We start from the raw sequence: 26,063 nt of genomic DNA, 5'->3' as shown, positions 1-26,063 counted from the left end.
GAAAGTGTGTATGGATCCAGAGGAAATAGCAGAGGTACTTAATGAATACGTTACTTCAATATTCACTATGGAAAAGGATCTTGGTGATTGTTAGTGATGACTTGCAGCAGACTGAAAAGCTTGAGCATGTAGATATTAAGAAAGAGGATGTGCTGGAGCTTTTGGAAAGCATCAAGTTGGATAAGTTGCCGGGACTGGATGAGATGTACCCCAGGCTACTGAAGGAGGCGAGGGAGGAGAGTGCAGAGGCTCTGGTGATGATCTTTGCATCATCAGTGGGGACGGGGGAGGTTCCGAAGGATTGCAGATGTTGTTCCTTTATTCAAGAAAGGGGGTAGAGATAGCCCAAGAAATTATAGACCAGCGAGTCTTACTTCAGTGGTTGGTAAGTTGATAGAGAAGATCCTGAGAGGCAGGATTCATGAACATTTGGAGAGGTATAATATGATTAGAAATAGCATGGCTTTGTCAAGGGCAAGTCCTGCCTTACGAGCCTGATTGAATTTTTTTTTTTTGAGGATGTTACTAAACACATTGATGAAGGAAGAGCAATAGATGTAGTGTATATGGATTTCAGCAAGGCATGAGATTAGGTACCCCATACAAGGTTTATTGAGAAAGTAAGGAGGCATGGGATCCATGGGGACATTGCTTTGTGGATCGAGAACTGGCTGGCCCGCAGAAGGCAAAGAGTGGTTGTTGACGGGTCATATTCTGTATGGAGGTCGGTGATCAGTGGTGTCCCTCAGGGATCTGTTCTGGGACCCTTACTCTTCGTGATTTTTATAAATGACCTAGATCAGGAAGTGGCGGGATGGGTTAGTAAGTTTGCTGATGACACAATGGTTGGAGGTGTTGTGGGTAGTGTGGAGGGCAGTCAGAGGTTACAGCAGGGCATAGATAGGATGCAAAACTGGGTTGAGAAGTGGCAGATGGAGTTCAACCCAGATAAGTTTGAAGTGGTTCATTTTGGTAGGTCAAATATGATGGCACAATATAGTATTTATGGTAAAACTCTTGGTAGTGTGGAGGATCAGAGGGATCTTGGGGTCCGAGTCCATAGGACGCTCAAAGCAGCTGCACAGGTTGACTCTGGTTAAGAAGGCATACGGTGTATTGTCCTTCATCAATCGTGGAATTGAATTTAGGAGCCAAGAGGTAATGTTGCAGCTATATAGGACCCTGGTCAGACCTCACTTGGATAACTGTGCTCAGTTCTGGTCACCTCACTACAGGAAGGATGTGGAAGCTATAGAAATGGTGCAGAAGAGATTTACAAGGATGTTGCCTGGATTGGGGAGCATGTCTTATGAAAACAGGTTGAGTGCACTCGGCCTTTTCTCCTTGGAGCGATGGAGGATGAGAGGTGACCTGACAGAAGTGTATAAGATGATAAGAGGCATTGATCATGTGGATAGTCAGAGGCTTTTTTCCCCAGGGCTGAAATGGTTGCAACAAGAGGACACAAGTTTAAGGTGCTGGGGGAGTAGGTATAGAGGATATGTCAGGGGTAAGTTTTTTTCTCAGAGTGGTGAGTGCATGGAATGGGTTGCCGGCAACGGTGGTGGAGGTGGATATGGTAGGGTCTTTTACGAGACTTTTGGATAGGTACATGGAGCTCAGAAATTACTAGGCTTACCCATAGCCCTCTATTTTTCTAAGGTAGGGACATGTTCAGCACAGCTTTGTGGGCCAAAGGGCCTGTATTGTGCTGTAGGTTTTCTATGTTTCTATGTAACTCCTCTAGCAGCTTGTTCCATACACCCACTATCCTCGGTGTTAAAAACAACATGCCTGTCAGATCTCCTTTAAATATTTCCCTTGGCACCTTAAACTCATGTCCTCTAGACTATCCTTGGAAAAAGAGTGCAACTATCTACCCTGTTTATGCCCCTCAATTCTATAAACCTTTAAGGTTACTCTTCAGCCTTCTGCACTCCAGTGAGAATAATCCCAGGCTATCTAATCTCTCTTTGCAACAAAAGCCCTCCATTCCAGGCAAAATCCTGCCCAACTGGAAACACAAGAGACTGCAGATGCTGAAATCTGGAGCAATACATAAAATGCTGAAGGAACTCAGTGAGACCAGGCGCAAACTGGACGACCACTTTGCCAAGCACCTGCGCTCTGTCCCTCATGGCCTTCTGGAGCTCCAGGTTGCCAGCCATTTTAATTGTCCTCCCCATTCCCACACCAACATGTCTGTCCTTGGCCACCTCCACTGCCAGGGTGAGAGTAAATGTTAACGAGAGGAATAGCACCTCGTATTCTACCTGGGTACAACCCGATGGCTTGAACATTGAATTATCCAACTTCTGGTAAACTACTCCCCCCTGTCCCTCACCTTTCCTCCTGATCTACCCAGTTCCTCCTACACTCACCCCAGCCCCCCATCACTCTATTTTTCCCCCCCTCCACCACTCCACCTGTCCATCATCCACACACTCCTCCCACTGGTTCCTCTCCCCCACTGTTCCCACCTCCTTCACTTGATTCCATGCTCCATCTTCCTCTCCTATCAGATTCTATCTTCAGCCCTATGTCGCCTCCACCTATCACCTCCCAGCTTCTACTCTTCCCTCTGCCTTTCACTCCTCCACACCTGGATTCACCTATCACTTGCTAGCTCTTGCTCCACCCCTTCTCTATCTCTTAAAACTGGCCCTCTCTCCTCTCAGTCCAAATGAAGAGTCTCAACCAGAAACGTCAGCTGTCCATTTCCCTCCACAAATACTGTCTGACCCGCTGAGTTCCTCCTGGGTCTTGTATGAATATCTTGGTTAATCTCTTTTGCACACTTTCTAGCATTACCACATCGTTTCTGTAGTGCAGTGATCAGAACTGCACACCATATTCCAAGTGTGGCCTAACCAATGTTTTGTACAGCTGCACATGATGTCCCCACTCGGATACTCAGTATCCCTACCTACAAAGGCAAACAAGCTAAATGCCTTCTTCACTACCCTATCCATTTACATTGCCATTTTCAGGGAGCTATGAATTTGTACTCCGGGATCCCTCTGTACATCAATGCTTCTAAGGCCCCTGCTATTTAGTGTATAGGTTCAGCTAGTATTAGACAACCCATTACCTCGCTTGTCTGAATGAAATTCCATCTGCCCAACTTTCCAGCTGATCTCTGTCCCTCTGTATCCCTAGGCAACTCCTCTGATCTTCATGTCTAGTCCATCTCATTCTCTTCCACATTAATCTGAGACAGAGGACAACCCACATCCATTATTTTAACGTCTTAATTGTACAAGATTCCCATTTCATATATATTGTGACTGTGCTTTACACCCCACACAGTCATCGCTCACAGCCCATCTAACCAAAACTTACAGGCCATCCAACCATCGTTCATGGCCCACTCAACTACTAATCACAGTCAATCCACCTACTGTTTACAACCCATCCAACTATTATTCATAGCCCATCCATTTTCCCCCTCATCCTTTTCATGGTCCTGATCCTTAATACCCGAATAAAATCGCATTCATATGTTGACTGACACATTTAATCATGCAAATACTGAATGCTGAACATTGTGTCTCAGAGTGGACTGTTTAATTTCTTACTATGATCAAGATTCCCCACCACGGTTCATTATTAGGTTATATTCACAGTTTTTAATACATATTCCACATATTCAATGTGGAGTATCTATTTAAGACAAAGTTTTTTACAGTTAGTATTTAAATAGAAGCCAAAGTAATCACAAAGAATTAGACAGGTGCTCCTGGTTTGTGTATTCCTCATGCTGCCCCATTAAACCATGTCTAATATTAACAAGAATAATAGAAAAATAAAACATGATGAATGCAAGTAAACAGTGCAGATGCTGCAAATCTGAAACAAAGTAAGAAAATATCCAAAATACTGATCAAGTCATGCAATGCCTCTGGAAAGAAACAAAAACAAAACTGCTGGAAGATCTCAGCCAGTCAAGCAGCATCTGTGGAAAGTGAAACATAATCAACATCTTGGGTTAATGACTCTTCAACAGAACAGTTCTGATAAAGGGTCATTGATCTGAAATATTGACTCTTTTTCTTTCTCTGCAGATGCTGCCTGACCTGCTGAGTACTTTCACTTTTTTTTATATAGAAGAAAAATGGAAGCTTTTAATTCCCGTATCAATGAAGCTCAAGAGAAATATATTTATCTAAAAATATGTACACGCTAACCAAGTACAGTTTGTCACGGACAATTAGAGATGAGGATAAAATGGATCTGGACTCAGAAATTGGTAAATTTAAGTTGATTTATTATCACTTGTACCAAGGTAGAGTGAAAAACAGATCATTTCATTGCAACAGTGCATTGAGGTAGTACAAAGGAAAACAATAACAGAATGCAGAATAAAGTGTTACAGTTACAGAGAAAGTGTAGTGCAGGCGGACAGTAAGATGCAAGGCCATAACGAAGTAGATTGAGAGGTCAAGAGTCCATCTAATTGTACCAGGGGATCATTCAAAAGTCTTATAACAGTGGGATAGAAGCTGTCCTTGGTGGGAAGTTCCAAGTTGTCACCAAGCTGAGGTATACATAACAACGTGAATGATTTCATGAAATAGAGGAAGACTAGCAATCTTGCAAAGTGGGCAATTAAACAGCAAGTGCGTTGCAAAATGTGAAGAAATATGTCAGGGGAAACAAGGAGGCCACTTGTAAGGTAAGAATTGAAACATTACTTATTTTCAATTCTGTAACATTGCTCAACTCCGACTATGCCTCAGTTCACAGCCTTTGAAACCTTCATTACATCTAGGCGGTCCCTCTTGAACACTACTCCACAGAATCTGGTTGGTCTTAGTCATTCTGCTAATTGTAAACTTGGGTGTATCCAAAAATGTGCTGCTGCTAATTAGCAACACCACACCATGTATTTATCAATTTACACAGGCTGCTGGTTAAGGCGTGTTTTTTCCCGACAAAGTCACATCTTCCTTTTAACAAATTCCTTCCCGTTAGAGTAATGCCATCCAGCCCTGCAATTCTATGAGTTCTAGCCTCATGCACATCCTGGATTTTACCCGTACCACCACTGGTGGTCTCCTTCAGCTGCCATAGAGGCTCCAACCTAATCCGCTGTCCTCTTTTCTCATTTCAGGTCCTTAAAATTTACTAAGCTTTAACCAAGAACATGGTCATTTCCTCCAGTTTAGCGCAGTATTAAATTTTATTTGACAATGCCAATGTGAAGCACCTTGGAATGTTTTACCACATTAAAGGTGAGTTATTATTACTATTGTTGTCAAATAAATGTCAGATGGATTGGTTGATAGACAGCATTAATGCTTTTGAGGATCAGACTAATATGTACAGGAGGAGAATGAAATAGAAGGATATGGTATCAGACTGGAGGGGGCAAGTTGAGTGGGAACAGGCTCTTGTGCAGTGTAAACAAAAGCACAGACCACTTAAGCTGCATAGCTTCTGCTGCAGTCTTATGTAAAAAGCTTCTGTACTTAAAGAAATACATAGTATACTTTTGGTCTACGACCAAGAGAATGTGAGTGGCAAACAATATAAATGTACTTAAAGGAAAGCTGGGAAATTAGTTTCTCTCTTCGGAATATCTAGTCTCTGATGATATACGTTCAGAATTGTAGAACGATGTAGCTTAACAACCTTGCTATTTTGCACACTGTACTAGCTCTTCAAAGGAGCATTCAGTAAGTTTCATTTCCCTGCTTTTTTACATCTCAACAAACTTTTTCTTCCCCTTCCACCCCTTTCTCCTCCCCCCCCCCCCAAGTATTTATCCAATTACTTTATGCAGGCTCCTCCTGAATTTAGATAGGGTGGTGGGTATAGATTGTTATATCTTATTTCAGGGTAAGGTATTAATTTAAAGATAACCTTTTCGCAGCTAATATCAAAAAAGTCTACCAGAGGGATGTTAATGCAAGTCAGAAGTCTAACATCTCTTTTTGTCATCATGGGAAACAGGCAACTTCTAGCTGGGTTTGACCAGAGTTTTCACAGAACTCTGGCAGACTGCAATAATATGCCTAATATTCATTTCAGCATTGATAACTGTAGCCTTAATACAATCATGCATAAACTTTGTGTAAGCAAATAACTGACACCTTCTAGCCTTACCAGTCCTGGTTGAATCATTGATCACTACCCCAGCACTCCCTATAAAAGCAAATCTTACATACATCGACTTAAAAAACAAGGTTCTTTCTGTCCATAACTCTATTATGGATGATTGGATTAATAACTTGGCATGGATGGAACTTGGTTCAGTGGGGACAATTCTTATAGCTACCAACCCACTCCCCCTCTGTTTTATTCCAATCAGTTACTCTGCCCCAAGAGCTGAGGTAAACTCATCATCAAAGATGGTTCAAACCTCTAATCTTTTCTTGTAGCCACAATATTTGCATGTCTCATCCAGTGAAGTTTCTGTATATGTCACCACAGTAGAAGAAACTAAAAGTCTCTCAACAACAGCAGAAACTCTGGGGGTAAAAGGAAGGGAAACACTTGATCACTAGCGAAAAGGGTATTAAAGCTGACATCCTTTGGTCCCGATGGCCCATATCATATAGTCCTAAAAAAAGGGTGCAGTAATAGTGGATCCATGTGATATTCCAAAATTCCCTATATTCTGGAAACGCTCGAGTGGATAGGAAAATGCAAATATAATGCCCCTACTCAAGAATGGAGTGAGCCAAAAGTAGAAAAATTAAAATTCAGTTAGCTAACACCTGTCATTGGGAAAATGCTGGGATCCAACATTAAGGAAATAGCTGCAGGGCATTAAGAAAAGCACAATACCAGAGTTTATATGAAAGTGAAAAAAATGTTTTAATTTTTTTAAATAGTTTGAGGATGCAATGAACAAGATGGATAGAGGAAGATCAGTAGACATGGGTATTAGGGTCTCCAGAAAGCATTTGATAAGGTGCATGTAATGGGTTACTGTGCAAGGCAAGAACTCATGTTGTTGATGTAATATATTAGCATGGATACAGAATTGCCTACCTGACAGAAAACAAGGGGATTGGGTACGAGTCATTCGGTTGGCTAGCTGTAACCATTGGTGTGCCACAAAGATCAATTCTGTGGCAACTATTTACAACTGATATTTAATGACTTCAATGAAGACAACAAGTGCATTGCAGACAAATTTGCCAATGATACAAAGATTGGGGGGGGGGGGGGTGGGTAGGGGAAAGAGCACATTGTTAGAAGGATGCAAAGAGCCTGTAAAAGGATATAGACAGTGAAATGCATGGGCAAGCTGTGGACAGATGGAATATTGCTTCAATGTGAGAGATTACAGAATGCTGCGATATAGAGGAATCTGGGTATCCTCATACATGAGTCACAGAAAATCTGCATGTAGATACAGCAATTAGGAAGGCAAGTGGAATGACCTTTATTTATATACTCCATTCCCTTTGTAATAGGGAAGTCTTGCTGTAAAGGGCATTGGTGAGACCACATCTGGAGTTCTACATACAGTTCTGGTCTCCTTATTTAAGGAGGGATGTACTTCTATAGGAGGCAGTTCTGAGATGGCTCATTAGGTTGATTCCTGGAGTGAAGAGGTTTCCAATGAGGAAGATTTGAGCAGATAGAACCAATACTCATTGGACTTAAGAATAAGGGTGTTTGACCAGGTGGATATTGAGAGGCTGTTTCCCCTTATGGGGAATCTAGAACTAGGCGACGTAATTTCAGAAGAAAGGGTTGTTCATTTATGACCAAGATTTATGATGCAGAGGAATTTCCTTCTTTGGAGGGTCACAAATATTTGATATTCTTCAGCTGTGAAGGCTGTATCACTGAATATATTAAAGGCTAAGATAAATTTTTCATCCTAGGCAGAGTCAAGGGATGTGTGGAACAAATGGAAAAGGGAAGCCAAGGTCAAGATCAGATCATCAATAATCTTATTCAATGAGGAAGCAGCTCTAGCTTACTCCTATTCCTAGGAGTAGGCCTACTCCTGTTCTTATGTTAGATAGCGACCCAAGGTGTTGATGGTTGGGAAATTGGTTATGGCAATGCCATTGAAAATCAAGTGAAGGTGGTTAGTATCTCATTTGGTTGAGACAGTCATTGTCTGGTGCTTCCACAGCATAACAGGTCTTGCTAGACCCAGACGGTTTCATTATGAGGAATTGCCAATGGAATTGAAGAGTCCAATCATTGAACCAGCAACATCTCCACTTCTGTCCTATGCTAGTTTTGACTGCAGAAAGTGAAGCTTCCCTCCAAATTCCCATTGCTTTACTGACTTAATTTTAATTCAGCCTCCTTAATTCCTACACCTAGCCAAACACTAGTCAGACATTATGGGCAGTCAATCTCCCCTCCTCTAAAGAATTTAGCTCTTTTGTACAAGTTTGAAATCCAAACTGAATGCAAGTGAATCATTAGTAGTACCTCTCAACTGATATCACAGGAAGCACCTCCTTTCATTTGAGTTGCTGACAACTGAGTGTAAAGTGGTCATGGCCCAAATTGAGTTTGCCTTTGTATGCAGACAGGGCAGACCTCGGCAAACTTTCTCATTGTTTACTGAACATCAGTGTTGTGACTATACTGGATCTCTTCCTTTTGGACTTAAATTATTTTCAGAATGATTTGGGAAGAAACTAGAGGGCACAGGTTTAAGGTGAGAGGGGAGAAATTTAAAGGTAAGTTTTTCCATACAGAGGGTGGTGAATATTTAGAATGAGCTACCAGGAGTTAGTGTACTATTACAATGGTTAAAAGGTACTTGGATAGGAAAGGAGCAAAGGAACAAGGGCCAGATGCAGGCAAATGGGATTAGTATAGATAATCATCACAGTCAGCATGGACTTTGTGCTGCACATTTCTATGATCGTCCAATTCTAAAGTAAAAATACTGCTGACTTACATAGGTTTGATACTCCCCCTTTGAAGGGAAAGCTTTTGTCTTACAACACTTCCTGCAAAATTTCTCAGATTTTAAACTAAACTTCCTTCAATATCTGACCTCCTCAAGTTAACATCGTCATATTTCCTTTCCACTTCCATTTTCTGTCTCTGGCAGTCTGTCATCAGAATTGGCCTTCGCTTCATGCCCCCTACAATTTTAACCTTTATTGTCCTGTCTAAGCTCCCTAGACTTCTTCTGATCTCTGCCTTCTCCAGATTTATTTCATGAGAAATGTTACCAAAATCATTACTGTTTCCCTTACTCATTTTCAGCTAACTCTGAACCTGTAATTCTTCACTTCAACCTCAACTCCATCTGCTGACAAGAAATACGTGCAGTGATTGTCAATATTCAGCTGGCTGAGAATAGACATCAAATTTAATGGCCCCTTCTCTTCCTAACTCCCCCTACACCACAACTCACCAAGTGAACATCAGACTATCATTTCACAAATTTAAAATCCCAATCCAAAGAAATCACTTCTCTGCCATACCCTATGCCATCAATCTACATTAACTCCATATAGCCAGGATTTTTCTCCCTTTCTCCAAATCTACAAGTAGGTCCATTTTTTCAGGTTGATCCTTGACAAGTCTCTACATTCTATACTTGGATAACTTGGAGTCTATGAACATAATCAGTATATTTTTCTTGTGGTTGTACATAGGCTGCATAATTCCCATCAACAGTCCCTCTGCTTCTGCCTCAGCCAACTAAACATCTACCACCACTTCTGGTTCATTCAGTTAAAAATAACTTTCATCCTGAACCTTCTCATTTTCCACTCACTTCCTTCAAATAATTATTATTACAAAAATGTGGTCTCAACTGTACCTTACTTATTGTAGTTCTTTGTTTTAATGCTAATCAGACCTCCCTAGATTTTCTCTGGCTCATTGATGACTGCATTCACACTGCTTGCATTTTAATCTGAAGAACTTCATATTAAATTTCAAATTTCCACCTCTTACCTTTTTGGGGAACATCTCCGACTCTTTCTTTGGACTTCTTTATTTCAACCGAAAACAACAAAGTTCAGGTGATTTATCACACTGTAAAAACAAAAGTCTCAGGACTATGCCTGCAAAAGAGCAGACTGAAAGCTTGGGTCAGATGGTCTGTGGATGTGTTAAAGGAAAGGAAGTGGAAAAGCAAAGAGTAGGCAAATGGATCCATAGAAATGCAGAGGAAAAGTGGGGGAGGGGGAGCATTAGAGAAGTCATCACAAAGTACGAGAGACATAAGAGACTGCAGATTCTGCAATCCAGAGCAAAAAACAAACAGCTGGAAGAACTCAGAAGGTCAGGTAGCATCTGTGGAGGCAAAGGGATAGTCGATGTTTCAGGTCGGGATCCTGCACCTGATGCAGGGTCCAGATCTGAAATGTCGACCATCCTTTTGCTTTCACAGATGCTGCCTCACCCACTGAGCTCCTCCAGCTGTTCGTTTTTTAAGTCACAAATACAACATGACTCTGGAAAATGTGGATCACTTCCCACATCTTATGCATTGATAACGAATTTCGCTTTTGCCTTCATTGTGCCAGCACAGCATTTTGTTGATTGAGGAAAATGATGTTTGAAGATGAAGACCGCAGACCAAGCACAAAACTCACTGGCTGACAGACAGCAGTGATCTCTGCCGTGTAAGCTGCTTTCAAGACCTGGACCATCTGTAGCAGGCACCTCAAGGTGGATGAAAGAATGCTAACACTGCAAAATACTCCAAATTCATAAGAAAGATAAGTGAACCAACATCATTATCCTCTCCCAGGCCAGTATCTCCAGCAATGAGGCCCTAATTAGACTCAACTCTGTTAGAAATTTCTTTCCGTGACATAGCTCAGAATAGGGTGTCCCCATCTCAGGAGCCTGGTTTCAGACATGCAAAAACATTCTTTGCATCCTTAATACCAGAGTCCTGAAACAAGCAACCTTTTCGGAACTCTTATGGGAAGAGAGTTCCAGGTGGACAGAGGAACAGATTTATGGATGTAGCCAATGTCTCCTTGAAATTGAATGCAACATCCCCAACTGACACTTAGGAATCCCTGGCCAATGGGAAGAAGGAGCATGCAGAATAGTATTGAGAACTTCAAGTCCATGCACTGGGAACACAAAGCAACCCTGTGTAAACAGAAGGAGCACACCTCAAACTACCACCCATATGCACTGTCAGGCACCTCCTGCCCTGTCTGTGGCCACATCTGCAGTTCCCACATTGGCCTCAATTACCTCAGAACCCTCTAAATTCAAGTGAAGCAGGTGGTTCTTGATCCTGAGGGACTGCTTGAGAAGATTTATATATTGGCTTTAACATAGCTAAACATTTGTCAGCAAACTATATAAGGAAATATTGAAGCAGATGACTGAAAGTTCGGTCAAAGAGATAGGTTTCACGGAGCATCTTAAAGAAGAAAGGAGAGTTGAAGCAGCACAGATGATTTGGGATAATACTCCAGAATGAAAGGCCTTAACAGCTAAATGTATAGGTGATAATAATGGAACAATTATATTTGGAGATCATCATGAGGCCAGAAATGGTGGATCACTAATATCCCAAGAAGTAGGGAACAGCAAGGCCAAGGAGAGGTTTGAAGAGTGGAGAACTTAAGAAAAACGTGTTACTTAACCAGAGTTCAATGTAGGATAACAAGCATGGGAGTGATGGCTAAAATGTACCAGGTAAAAGACAGAAGATGAGCAACAGTTTTGAATAAGCTTAAATTTATGGAAGCCAGCCAGGATTGCACTGGAACAGTTAAGTCCATTTCACCAGCAGGTGAGCCTAGACTGGGGTGGAGTTAGATGACATTATGAGGAGACAATAGGCAGTTAGTGACAGAATAAAAGCAGAAAATGCCAAAAATACTCTGCAGGTGAGGTAGAATCTGTGGCTGGAGAAACCAATGTAGTGAGTCCAGTTAAATGTTCTGATGAAAGTTCACTGGCCTGAAATATTAATTCTGTTCTTCTCTCCACACATGCTGCCTGGCCAAATGAGTATGCCTAGAATTTTCTGATCAACTTTCAGATTTTCAGCATCTGCAAAATTCTTTGTTTCTGTGTTATGGTCCTAGTCGTGACACTGATAGATTGTCCAAAGCTCATCTCTAAATCAAACAGGACACCAAGGTTGTGAAGAGTCTGGCTCAGTGTCATGCAATTGCTCCGGAGAGATGGAATCACTGGCAATGGAAACAGGGTTTGTAAATGGAAGCAAATAAAGTGGTCTTGATCTTCCCTATATTTAAATGGGGGGGGGGGGGGAAAGGAAATTGGCAGTTGCAGGATGATACTCTGAATGAATTGTAACTAAAGATATATGGAGGGGTAAGAGTGGTGGTCAGAGATTCCATACTGAGCATGGTCAATAACAAGAGGCCAGCAGGAAGAAGAATAGAGCAGCTGAAGTTAGAGGTTCAGAGTAAGATAAGGCTCTTAACAGTGAGGAGCTACAAAATGGGCAGAAGTGGGAATGTTCCACATATTGGAATAAGTAATCTAGGAGGCAGTTCGGATGTGGGATTTAAAAGAGATTGGAATGGAATGCTGAGACTGCATTTCAACTTCAATTTCAACTGACTGCAAGTCAGTTTAAGCAATTTGTAGGAGTAGGAATGGGAGCCTTGGCAAGTGAGTACAGACTGTGGGGGTGATTAAAAGACAAAGGCTTTGTTGTCTTTTTCTTCTGCAAGCTCAGTCTCATCAATTATTAATTTCAGAAGTTTTTTTTATATAGCCTGGAGCTGGTAAAAATGTTGTTGGAGATGGAAGAGGGTGTGTTGGGTCAAAATGCACATTAAAGATGAACAATGGCTGCTGATCACGCTGCTTAGAGGCAGCATGTTAATGAAGGAGAAATGGCCAAAAAAAATGTTTTGGAGACCTCAAGGTTGAAAAAAGGTAGGAAAAACAGCCATTGTTCTGTATTCATTGGCTTCATTTGGGAAAACTAGGTTCCACAGCAAAGCCCTTAAATTCCATAGAGAGAGAAAATAGGAAAAAATAACAAGTTTAAGTTTACGAAGAGCATTCCACCAGCTCAGGAAGTCCCAAAGCAATTTACAGCTAATTAAGAGTGTAACCATAGTTGCAATATGAGATTATTGCAGAGAAGCATTGGAAGGAGAAAGTGTATGGCATGCTCCAAAAAGCTGAAGATGAGGAAGATGATGACAAATTATTTAATTCATCAGTTTGTCTTGTATATTTTAATGCAGTGAGAAAAGGGGTCAGAAGAATGTGGAATTTTGTGAAGAAACGGAATTTTAGGAGAGATGGACAAAAATTTGGAAGATGACATTTCCTCTAAGAAGTTTAGAAAGGAAAAGGAGGTGGAGTTGTGGCTATTGTCAGAGACAGGAGCTGGAGAAGATAAATTGCTTAATGTGATGTTGGGATGGAGGGAGAGGGGCAATTAAGATGAAGGCTAAGATGTAATATAAATGGCTATGGATCCATTACTGAACTCACTGTTCAATTAGAATTAATCACTGTGTTTTTCCCCACGCTGTCAGTATCTCTTCTGTTTCATATGTTATTCAGTTGCATTCTAATTGATATAGTAATCGTCTCAAAAGTTCTCGGTGATGAATAATTCCATGTACTTCTTATGGAAAAAGTACTCTTGTGATAGTAATAAGGTACCAAGAGAGTACAGTAGTACAGAGGTAAGGTTACCAGACTAATATCCAGCGGCCTGGACTATTATTTGAGACAAATGTGAATCCTATTATGCTGACTGTGGGATTTTAATTCAGTTCATTAATTAAATTTGGAATTTTAAAGTCTTCCCTTAGTAATGGTAATTGTGGTAAAATCTCAGCTGGCTCACTAATGTCCTTCAGGAAAGGAAATCTTTTGTTTGACTGGTCTACATGCAACTTTAAAGTGCCCCAGCAATTCCCCCAGTTCAAGGGGCAAGTAGGAATGAAAATTAAAGGCTGACATTACCAATAACATCCACATCCCGTGAATGAATGAAAAAAAACCTATGTGCAGTTAATTTATCAAAGAATGGAAATTTTTTTTTCCCGTGCTTGCTACTTTGACTCAGTTGGCAAGTATAACTGTCCATGACTCATGTCATAATTTCCACTCTGAAATGCTACAGATTAACCCTTTTGAGTTTTGAACACTTATACATTAACAATGCCAAAAATTGACTTTTAAGCATATAATCTCAGTTGAAACATTCTTACACTACTGAGTGCTACCCATTCTGCTTGATCAGATCAAAGTAAAATAGTCCACAATGTCACATGAGGGGAAAAAAGTCATCTGTTCTGGCATCCTGCCTAACCTTAATCCCACAAATGTCACCATCATAACAAATTTAAGTAATTGTATATTCTGCTACCTGCAGGACCTTGATGATTGGAATGTGGCTGCTATAGTTACCTCTAAAACTTCATATGTAATCCATCAATTGTAAAGCTCATTAAAGGATACTGAAACTGGACAAAGTGCTTGAAAAAGGAGGAAGAGCTGAATGAAAATTCTTCGCAATTGCCTTTATTCATATGGGGTTTTCAGAGAGCAACTCTAAGAAACAAATCTCAGTGACTTCCAACATTTAAGATGCCAGTATTTCACTGTGGAAGTTGGTCTAATCTGCCAAAAGCTGCAACCATGCTTTAACCTTGCATATTTAACATGGTAGGAGGTCAGTCAGTCCATGCTAGCTCCTAGGGAATAAATCCTGTTAGTCATATCCTCTCCCTCCTCATTTTCCTGTACCCAAGCAACTCATTTTCTCACACGCATTCATCAACTCTCCTTTATTCTTTACGCCATTAACCAACTACGTACAAATCAGGAGCAGGAGTAGGCCACTCGGCCCCTTGAATTTACGCATGGCTGACCTGATTGCAACCTCAATTCCATATTCCCATCCATCATCAGTAACGTTTCACCATCTTGCTCATCAAGAACCCAAATATATCTTTAGACTCTACATCCATCATCTTTTGAGAAAGAAGTCCAAAGACTCAAGATGCATTAATTCTGCAGGAGTCCACTATGCCAGCCATATTTCAGTCATCACAGCAGAACAAAATAGTGACTATTGGACAATAAGGCACATTTATTAACAACCCACATAGATCTATGCATCACGTACACAATGAGCATCGTGCTACCTCAAGAAATGTGGTTGAGCAGAACATCAATACGTCAAGGCATTGCTCCTACAGTACTCAGTTGATCGAGTCTCCAGATTCCTGGTAGTGTGCTGCCTGCTACAATACCTTGCCATCATGCAAAACAGGTCTTGGTATCTCTCTCATTTGGCACAATGCAGAGGATCAGGAGCATCAGAACATCTTGGAGTTGGAAAGAGAAGGGAGCCTGCAATTAAGACAGCTCCTTTCTGGTGAGCTGTATTAATGCAAGTGCAGTAAAGGTAACCTCAGCCCTAATTTGCTATCTATCAAGGGTCACATTCCTTCTGTTCCCTCTGCCATTGACCAAAATATTGACCTCTTGGTTTACAATACAAAACCAAAAGAAAACGCAGATTAATCAAACAAAAACAAATTTGTAAATTATATCACAGCATAATGTATGCAAAATTAACCTCCGTCCTAATCAACAAGCTTCAAAACCTGGGCCTCCGTACCTCCCTCTGCAACTGGATCCTTGACTTCCTTATCGGGAGACAACAGTCAATGTGGATTGGTAATAACATCTCCTCCTCGCTGAGGATCGACACAGGCTCACCTCAAGGATGCATGCTTAGCCCACTGCTCTACTCTCTCTAATGCTCATGACTGTGGCTAGGCACAGCTCAAACACCAACTATAAATTCGCTGATGACACCACTGTTGTTGGCAGAATCTCAGATGGCGATGAGGAGGCGTAAAGGAGTGAGACAGATCGGCTGGTTGAGTGGTGTTGCAACAACGACCTCGCACTCAGCATCAGCAAGACCAAGGATTTGATTGTGGACTTCAGGAAGGGCAAGTCAGGAGAACACACACCAGTCCTCACTGAGGGGTCAGCAGTGGAAAGGGTGAACAGCTTCAAGTTCCTGGGTGTCAACATCTCAGAGGATATCTTGGGCCAACACTTTGATGCAATCACAAAGAAGGCACGCCAATGGCTCTACTTCATTAAGAGTTTGAAGAGATTTAGCATGTCACCAAAGACTCATGCAAATTTCTACAGGTGTACGATGGAGAGCATTCTGGCTGGTTGCATCACAACCTGGTATGGAGGCTCCACTGAGAGGGATTGAAAGAAGCTGTGGAGGGTTGTAGATTCAGCCAGCTCCATCATGGACCCAACCCTCCCCACCATCGAGGACTGCCAAGAGGCAGTGCCACAAGGCGGCAGCGTCCATCATTAAGGACCCTCACCACCTGGGTTGCTACCATCGGGGAGGTGGTACAGGAAGCTGAAGACCCACACTCAGCATTTCAGGAACAGCTTCTTCCCCTCCGTCATCAGATTTCTGAACAGCCCATGAAATCATGAACACTAACTTGTTATTCCTCTTTTGCACTATTTGTTTTTGTAACTTATGGTAATTTTTATGTCTTGCACTGTACTGCTGTCACAACAAATTTCACAACATATAGAACATAGAACAGTTCAGCAGAGTACAGGCCCTTTGGCCCACAATGTTGTGCTGACCTGTATAAACCTACTCCATGATTAATCTAACCCTTCCCTCCTGCACAGCCCATAACCCTCTTTTTTTTTACATCCATGTGCCTAAGAATTGTTTAAATGTTCTTATCGTATCAGCCTCTACCACTGTCCCCAGCAGAGCATTCCAGGTACCCACCAATAAAAAAAAACCTACCTCTGACATCTCCCCTAAACTTTCCTCCACTCACCTTAAATGGATGTCCTCTGGTATTGGCCATTGCTGCCCTGAGAAAAAGGTACTGGCTGTCCACTATCTATCCCTTTCATAATCTTATACACCTTTATCAAGTCGCCTCTCATTCTCCATTGCTCCAAAGAGCAAAAGCCCTAGCTCACTCAACCTTTCCTCATCGTACATGTTCTCTAATCCAGGCAGCATCCTGGTAAATCTCCTCTGCACTCTCTAAAACTTGCATATCCTTCCTATAAAGAGGTGACCAGAACTGAACACAATACTCTAAGTATGGTTTAACCAGAGTTTTGTAGAGCTGCAACATTACCTCGTGGCTCAAATTCAATCCGCCAACTAATGAAGGCCGGCACACCATATGCCTTCTTAACCATCCTATCAACTTGCATGGTAAATTTTAGGAATCTATGGACTTGGACTCCAAGATCCCTGTTCCTCCACACTGCTAAGAATCCTGCCATTAATCTTATACTCCTCCTTCAAGTTCAATCTTCAAAAGTGAATCATTTCACACTTTTCTGGATTGAACTCCATCTGCCACTTCTCCACCCAACTCTGCGTCCTGTCTATATCCCATAAGCTATGACAACCTTCTACACTATCCACTGCACCTCCAACCTTACTAACCCACCCCTCCACTTCCTCATCCAAATCATTTTAAAATATCACGAAGAACAGGGGTCCCAGAACAGACCCCTGTGGACCACCACTTGTCACCAACCCCCAGGCAGAATACTCTCCATTTACTACAACCCACTGCCTTCTGTGGGCATGCCAATTCTGAATCCACGCAGCCAAGTCTCCATGGATCCCACGCCTTATGACTATGGATGAGCCTACCATGGGCAACATTGTCAAATGCCTTACTAAAATCCATACACACCACATCCACCGCTCTACCTTCATCACTATGTTTGTCACCTCCTCGAAAAACTCACAAGGCTCATGAGGCACGACCTGCCCCTCACAAAGTCATGTTGACTATGCTTCTCCAAATGCTCGTAAATCCTGTCCCTAGGAATCCTCTCCAATAGTTTACCCACCACTGATGTAAGACTCACTGGTCTATAATTTCCAGGATTATCCCTATTACCTTTCTTGAACAACAGAACAACATTTGCCATCCTTTAATCCACTGATACCACACCTGTGGCCAGGGAGGACACAAGGATCATTGCCAACGCCCCAGCAATCTCTTCCCTCGCTTCCCGTAGTAACCTGGGGTACGTCACATCCGACCCCAGGGACTTACCTATCCTAATATCAATGATAATAAACCTGATTCTGAACCTAATTACCAGTGCCTATCTTCAATGTGTGCTTGCCTGTCCTGATATTTTTATAAGAAACTATCCTAATGTGGCCGATGGAAGGCTGCTGTCCTTCAGCATAAGGCATCAAGTAGCTTTGTGCCAAAAGATCTTGACGTGACAGCGGAAGTTTGAGCTGAGTGGTTGAGAGGCACCAGGAAGGCTCTGGCAGTGATATTATTATAAATGCTATCTTCCTGAGAAAGGGCAATTTTGTGCTCCATGGGGAAACAGCTCAGCAACCACATTAATCTATCAAAGGACAGATTGATCAGAACAGTAGCATTTAAAGTCATGACAACGGCAGTCCCATCTTTGACTTCAGCACAGAGAATGAGTGGTTACTGTTTATGCTAAAGTGGAAAAAGATATACTATCCCATATTAAATGGCCCAAGGTTGGTTCTATGTGTGATTAAAGATTTGGCCTCCTGTTGTGATGAAGGGTCACTGACCTGCAACATTAAGTCTGTTTCTCCCTCCATGGATGCTGCCTGACTTGCTGAGTATACCCAGCATGTTCCGTTTCTATTTTGTACTTCCAGCCCCTGCAGCTTATTGTTTTTCAAGAATACACCTGCGCAACCTTGCTCTTCAGTGATCAGGAGCCTCCAAGTGTGCAAATAAGCAAATGTTATCAGCATACTGACGTTGTGATTCAAGTTACATTAGGTCTGCAGTGGACATGTCGTCAACTTGTTCACTGAAGCATATGAGAGAATGGGCTTTATACTCAAGTGTTAACAGAGTTAACTTAGCAACAAGCCTTCTTAGTGGTTCCAGTAAAGGAACATTTCTTAGTCTAGGACTGTTGCAATAACCTCACTAGAATGATTGGTTCAATCAAATGTCATAAGACAAAAGCAAGGCAAGATGTTTGCAACAAGAACCAAGGGTAATAAAGCCTTCTTGTCTTCTCTGTATGAATTAGATCAGCTCTGGAGTTTGTCCGGATTAGTCTCCCTGCACGTGCCTGAATAAATGATCGGGAATGAGTTGAGATATTCTATGCCCTCCCATATTATACGAAACATCCATGAAACAAAAGTCATCTTCCAAACTGCCCCCATTGCACAACACTGACCAGCAATATTGGTCCAGGCAAGCTCCTGGAAAACGTGAACCACTTTCCATATCTTGGGCACCACCTCTCAGCGAAGGCAGACATTGCTAATGAAATTCAGCATAACTGCTTGTGTGCCAGCATAAATTTTGGCCATTTGAAGAAAACAGATCTGTATGCTTCACAATCATGCACTACCTAGAGAAGGAATCTCAAAGTGTTGGAGAGATACCACTAAAGCAGTCTCCACCAAATCCCTCAAATCTGGCATGATAAGCAAATCAGTGTCAGTGTCCTTTCTCAAGCCAACACCCTCAGCAACAAACCATACTCAGCTGGCTCCAACACAGGCCACATTACTTGCACGTCTGACACCAGACTTCCAAAACAGACACTATCAAGCTCTGTCACAGAAAGAGATTACCAGACAGAGGAAATGTTTCAAGGATGTTCTCAAAGCCTCTATTTTTGTGTGGGTTCTTGGACCATGACTGATCAAAATGGAGGAGCATCCGGGCACTGAGAAACTTGAGTCTCTCTACTGGGAGCACACAGTAGCGCCTTGCCTTCCTCACCACCCACACACTGCACCATGCACCTGTTCTTTGACTTGTGGCAGCATCTGTGAATCTGACATTGGTCTCACTGGCCACATCAAAACCCACAGAACTGGGATTGAAACAAGTCATCCTTGACCCTGACAGGCTGCCTACACAGAGCAAGGTTTTTTCCCCTACAGTTCTAAGCAGCAGCTTTCTGGATCAAATCGAAGGCTTACACATTTTATTTTTGAAGTTACTGCCAATCACAGGGAAGGATGTCTAACTATCATATCTACAAGGCAGTGATCAAGCTTCTTGATTATGTCAGCTTCGACACCTCAGGAATAATTGATTAGCCCAATAATACTTCAGAAACAAATGGTTTTATACTATTAAATGTTCTCAGTTATTGTCATGTAAAAAGTGGGCTGCTAGCATTAGAGCTTTGGGCTTATTGATACTCTAAAGAATTTAATTCATAATTTTTCAACTAGAGGCATATCTAAAAGGGAATCTCACTGCCGAAGACTGAGTGGAGACATGACTCTCATCTTCCTTATCTGTGGAAATTCCATAAACATTGCCGCAGCGATCAGACAGCTCAGAAACTTAGTTGCAATGCAGCTTGAATGCTTGCCATCTCTTTTTCTTAACTTCTACATAAATTGCTTCCTTTGAGCATTTTATATTCCTGAAACCTGCTGGTACATCAAATTTTGATCGAGGTTGCACGTACAATTCATTGGTCAAGCAAGGTCCTTTACACAAACCATGCTCAAGTAGGTGCATGTCCAGTCCTTTCACAATGTCTGTTCTTGTTGCTGATCACAAGTTCCAGAGTCAAACTTATCTTATTCATTTTCCCACTTGAGTATGTTTATAAGTGATATGGTAAAGTGATACAGTAAAGATGGAGAGATACAAATGTAAGAACAAATGTAATTCTTTAATCAAAATCTATCTACATTAGATAAGATTTCTTTATTAGTCACATGTACATCGAAACACACACTGAAATACATCTTTTGCGTAGTGGTCTGGGGACAGCCCGCAAGTGTCGCCATGCTTCCAGCACCAACATAGCATGCCCACAACTTCCTAACCTGTACGTCTTTGGAATGTGGGATGAAACCGGAGCACCCAGAGGAAACCCACGCAGACACGGCGAGAACATACAAACTCCTTACAGACGGCAGCCGGAATTGAACCCGGGTCACTGGCACTGTAATAACGTTACGCTAACCACTACACTACCATGCCTGCCCTTAATAAGCAATAATAATAAATATTCCTTAACTCTGATCACTCTAACATAAATACATTGTAGTTAACAATCTCAAGCATGGACATAAATCCTAGTCACTACCACATATTCGAGGTTTGTTTCATCTCTTTAAAGCACTTTAAATAGCAAACCATAATAATCAAAACATAACAAAGAAAACATCCGGGAAATTGTTGTCATGGATTTATCCATTGTATTACCCATTTCTTACATAATCAAGTTTGGTTTTTCTTGTTCCCAGCCTCCACATTATTTATTTTATAGGTGGTTTCTAACTGCCCTTACAGGTATAATCAAAACTAACTGAACTTAAACTATTTACAAGTGATGTTCCAGTGTTAAAACTGGTGGCAACATCATTGATCAATCCCCATCATTACCCCTCATAACCAGTTTCATTTCTGAGCTGACCTCCAAACTTAATTTGGTCATCACCACCATCCCTATCATCATCCTTACTGTTCATTTCTGGGTCTGTTTTATACAATGACTCCAGCTCAGACTAAGTGCTGGGCCAACACATTACAAGAACCTTTCTACCAGCTCCCAGAGGATCCTATTATATATGGAACCATCTGGTTTCTGATTTATACCAGGTCTGAACTGTGATCTTGCTCAGACTTATTGTCACTGGGATTACTACATGGTACATTAAGATGCAGTCTCATTTGGGAAGGGACTAACACTCGTCTATTGGCTGGTCCAAGGGCATGGCAGTTCAGGCTGAACCATCAACTCCACCACATGTTTAACTATACTTCTACTACCACACCCCTTCAAGCAGTTGGAATTGACACAAAAATAGAACCATAAGTTTGCAATTAGTGCCAAACCATTGGTAAATATCACCACAAGGCTTATCAATGGGATTTCCATCCAGATCCTCAGTTTTGTCAGGGATCAGACATCGTATCTCTCTGATGATTCGAATACCCTACAACTGGGGCCAGGGAAGAGAGGTATGGCCCAAAATCTGACAGAGTTACGTTCCTAGAATTCCTTTAAAATCTCTTACTTGCTATATTTTCATTGCCCCTGCTTTTTCCCCCAGAGGCATCATACTTTTGGTTGACCACCATATGGTGATCAGTCTTAAAATCTGCCACCATCAGTAACTCCAACAATTTTGCTCACATTTTCCTGTGTTCTTCCTCAATTTATTTCATTACAAATTAACCTTAACACTTGTGTTCACAAACTAATTTACAATTCTGATTACTCTTACTTGACGTAAACTCAGTAACCAACCTACACCGTTTAGTAAGCATTCCAAAGAACTACTCATTTTAATTTGCATTTTGAGACAAAAACTCTTAACATAATGATGTCAAAACAAAACATGCATTTTAAGAAAAGCTTAACTGACTGCAAACCGATCACTAGTACGTAACTGCAACGTTTAGTTCTTTATGATTGAAACTGATCTTTAAAATATCAACTCTTAATTCTTCATGTTTCCAAGAAAATCCCTTAATCAAAATGAAGCCTGCCAATTTTTTTTATTTCAAACGTAATTCAATTTTTCCCAGTATAGAGAGACATGCCAGTGATTGTTAAAGCCATAGAAATGTTTTGATCTTTTAATCAATTCGTCTATTACTTTCTCAAAGAGCAACTTTTAAAAACCTCACACTATGTCTAGTCAGATGTCTTTAGCAAGAAATGCTCAACTCAATGATCCAAAATTGTCTCAAAAAGCATGTTGTGTGGAACTTAGGGTGTCTATGCTGAACTTTTCAAATAGGCTGTCAGCTGAAAGGAAGTTCTGAAATATTTGCTTACATATACACCAACTTCACTCTGGACCTCCTGATATGTGGTAATGCCACCAAAAGCTACAAGTCATCACATAATTAGTAAGATTCTCCAATGTGCCTTCCCTGTCCATAATAAACTTTTGAAAGTGGTAAATCTTAGAAAAGAATCCATTGAATAATCTTTCAAAATGCTGATAAGCTCAAACATTTTCCCCACATCAATGCATCTTTGTTGTGTTAATGATTGGACATCAAATATTCCTAGTCAGTCTATTGGCTTATAGCAGGCCTCAGAATAATGGTGGAGCAAACAAAGGGGACGTTTGCACCAATCAGCTTGTCATGGGCATGATTTTTGGATGCAGGCAACCCCCATGTTAGGGCCATTCAAGTAACAGAAGTTCACCCTTACAGAACTCACAGATCACTAACCAAAAATTTGAGATAAGGAATAAAATTTGTTCTCAGAATTTGTGAAAAATGTAAATATAATAAACAAAATTTATTATTTGCAACTTGCACTTCTCCACTCATGCACAGATTACATGGCTTTGCATTATAGAAAATCGCAATACAGACCATTTTCTAAGAAGGCTACAGCCCCCATCTCTTCCACCCCCCCACCCCCCCCACACCAGTAACACAGGGGTCACCTGTGATGGAGTGAGTTCAGGACATTAAGCAATATGTGAGAAGTCGTAGACAGAAATGTACTACATTTTGTGTGATTTTGTCCAAAGGTTAGAGTTGAAAAGTGAATACTATTTAAAGTTAAAAAGGACAACTTTCAAGGGAACTGCAGACAAGGGTGACCACCTGTACAGAGTCAGAGAGATATACATGAGTGGATGCCATAGGTTACAGCTGTGTATGTTTGAAAATATTGAGGTAATAATAGTGTACAATTGTTTGTAGTATTTCACATCATGTTTTCAAAGATCATTGCGGGGAATATTATTTGAATTGTTTTTATATTTTTTCCCCTTAGACAGTAAGTTGGGATCAAGGATGACTTACTCATATAATCTAGGCCTCAGCTAATGAACGCTAGTATCCCGTAGTTTCTTCACCATCTTGTCTATCTATGCTGCCACCTTCAGAGATTCTTCGACTCATATGCCAAGATCCCTCTGTTCATCAATACTCCTTAAGGCCCTGCCATTTATGGTCTATGTCTTATGCATATTAGTCCTTCCAAAGTGCATCAACTCACACTCAAGATTAAATTCCATCTGCCATTGCTCTATCCATTTTATTAACTAATCAATATCTTTAAGTAACCCAAGACTATCTGCCTTTGTGTCATCTGCAATGTTCATATCTCTTACATTCCTATCTAAATCATTAATGTATGTGATAAACAGCAAGCGTCCCAGCACTTATCAATGTTTCCAAACCACTGACATTACACTCACAGGTCTGTTGTTACCAGGCTTATTCCTACTTTCCTTCTTGAACAAAAGGCATTTCTGACCCTTCTTGGTCCCTTTAACATGTGGGATAGGAATTACAGGATCTCTCGTACTTTTTCCCAGATTTAGATTTACACTTGAAAGCACAAAATCATTTTCCTCAAAACCCTTTCTCAGTATTAGTTTAACTTCCTAATCAGAATCAGACAAAGCCTTCTGTAAGCATGGGTGACTGTGTGAAATCACTGCTCAGAGCCAGTGTGCCAATGACTTGCCATGCAGATTTCCTCGATACAGTATAGTAATACAAGTTGCTGATAAGTGGTCGGCATAGAACCTGGGTATTCAGAAAGACCTTCTATGACTTCAGACAAAATAGTCTCCTTGGATTTCATGGCTGCATAGTTACCTTAACCACTGTGTCTGGGGCCATTCTTACAAACCATTTAAGACCAATTGTGAAAAATAACACAATCTTTTCATCTTCAACCAATAATTGGAGTCATACCCCACACAAACAAAGATGGTTCTGGTTTCTAAAAGACAATCATCCAAGCCCCAAGACATTGCTGTTCAAGTTCTTCAGGGCAGTGTTCCTGATCCAATCACCTACAGCTTTTTTTTAAATCAAAGACTTTCCTTCCATTGTAAGGTCAGAAGTGGGAAGCTCACTGAAGACTGCATTGTGTTCAATTCCATTCACACTTCATCAGCAAATGAAATGATCCATGTAGTAAGACCTAGACAGCATGTAGACATGGGTTGATCAGTGGCAAGTAACATTCATGCCACAAAAATGCCAGGAAATGACCATCTCCAACAAGAATCTAATCATCTATCCTTAACATTCAACCGGCATCACTAGCACCAAGTTCTCCTGGAGTTGTTTTTCCCTGACCCAGGACCCTAAGATCAAGATTAGGAACTAACCTTTGTATAATGGTATTATTCATGATGACTGCAAACAAACTGTTCAAAAGCCATTTACATATTACTGAATGATCATAGGGCATGTTGGAAGAATCCTTGTGCTCCAAAGTAGTTCAGCAACCTGCCTGCTGCAGAAAATGTGTCCTATTAAATGACTGAAGGGTCTCTGCCAAGTCCAGCCACCCCTAGCTTCTCCACTCCAAGGATATAGGATATCAGCCACTGATCACTCTTTACCAACTCATTTTCAGTTCCTGAACAAATTCTTGCTACTCCAGCAACCTTTAAGATGTGCAAGATAGCTTTATCCAGACTAACTTCCAACACTGCTTATAAGAAATTATATTGGGCCCCTGTTAATGCATGTAGTTAGTTAGCAGTGAGTTGGCACTGGCTGCATATGGCAATCATTAGAATGGTGAAAGAGCATTCAGTTGATGGGCTGCCTGCTTTACATTGAACAGATGCAGGGCAAACAACATCTGCACCTGCTTCCTCTTGCTTTCCTGTTTAGTTTCTTTATTATCTGTGCCATGTTATCTTTCTACAACTTCATACTTCTCTGTCTGCTTATTTCAATCATATAGATAAAATTTAAGACAGTGATCTGGCCTTCAGGTTGCTGTCTTTAGCCTCTGCACACACATAATAAAAATCAAATGATTCTCATAACCATCACAATCACTGCTCTTAACAGCCTACCTCTTTTAAAGATGTTCTTCAGGTCTGTCATATCTTCCATGATGACTTTACTTTCTGTATTGTTTCCAGAGTCTGAAACCATATGTTTAAAATATTTCACAAAACTCCACAAAACTTAACAGCAGGCAACTCATCAGTTTAAAAAGCTGGTAAAGGCTCATTTAAAAGGTATACATTTTCTAGTAAAAGCCTTTTTTGTTCGAATTGTTTTGAGGTGTGGTTATGAGGAGATACATAATAGAAAATTCAGAAAGATTTGCATTTATATAGTGCCTTTCATATATGTGGA

At 41.1% G+C, this 26,063-nt stretch overlaps 1 protein-coding gene across 7 annotated transcripts in view; it reads right to left on the bottom strand.

Moving 5' to 3' along the window:
* Positions 1-26,063, bottom strand: part of LOC127581523 (protein-tyrosine sulfotransferase 1-like) — a 60,529-nt gene that overhangs the window by 5,463 nt on the left and 29,003 nt on the right. For 6 of the 7 annotated variants that reach the window (XM_052036000.1, XM_052036002.1, XM_052036004.1 and 3 more), the window contains one exon: positions 25,775-25,846. The exons of the other annotated variant lie outside the window; for it this stretch is intronic. In XM_052036000.1, coding sequence (XP_051891960.1) covers positions 25,802-25,846 — 45 coding nt within the window. In that variant the 3' untranslated portion in view covers positions 25,775-25,801. The remainder of the gene's footprint in view (positions 1-25,774; positions 25,847-26,063) is intronic. 7 annotated transcript variants of the gene reach the window in all.

This window comes from Pristis pectinata, chromosome 21, assembly GCF_009764475.1.
Source record: "Pristis pectinata isolate sPriPec2 chromosome 21, sPriPec2.1.pri, whole genome shotgun sequence".
NCBI lineage: Eukaryota > Metazoa > Chordata > Chondrichthyes > Rhinopristiformes > Pristidae > Pristis > Pristis pectinata.
Note: the sequence above shows the minus strand (reverse complement) of the source record. Positions and strands in the feature narration are given on the sequence as shown.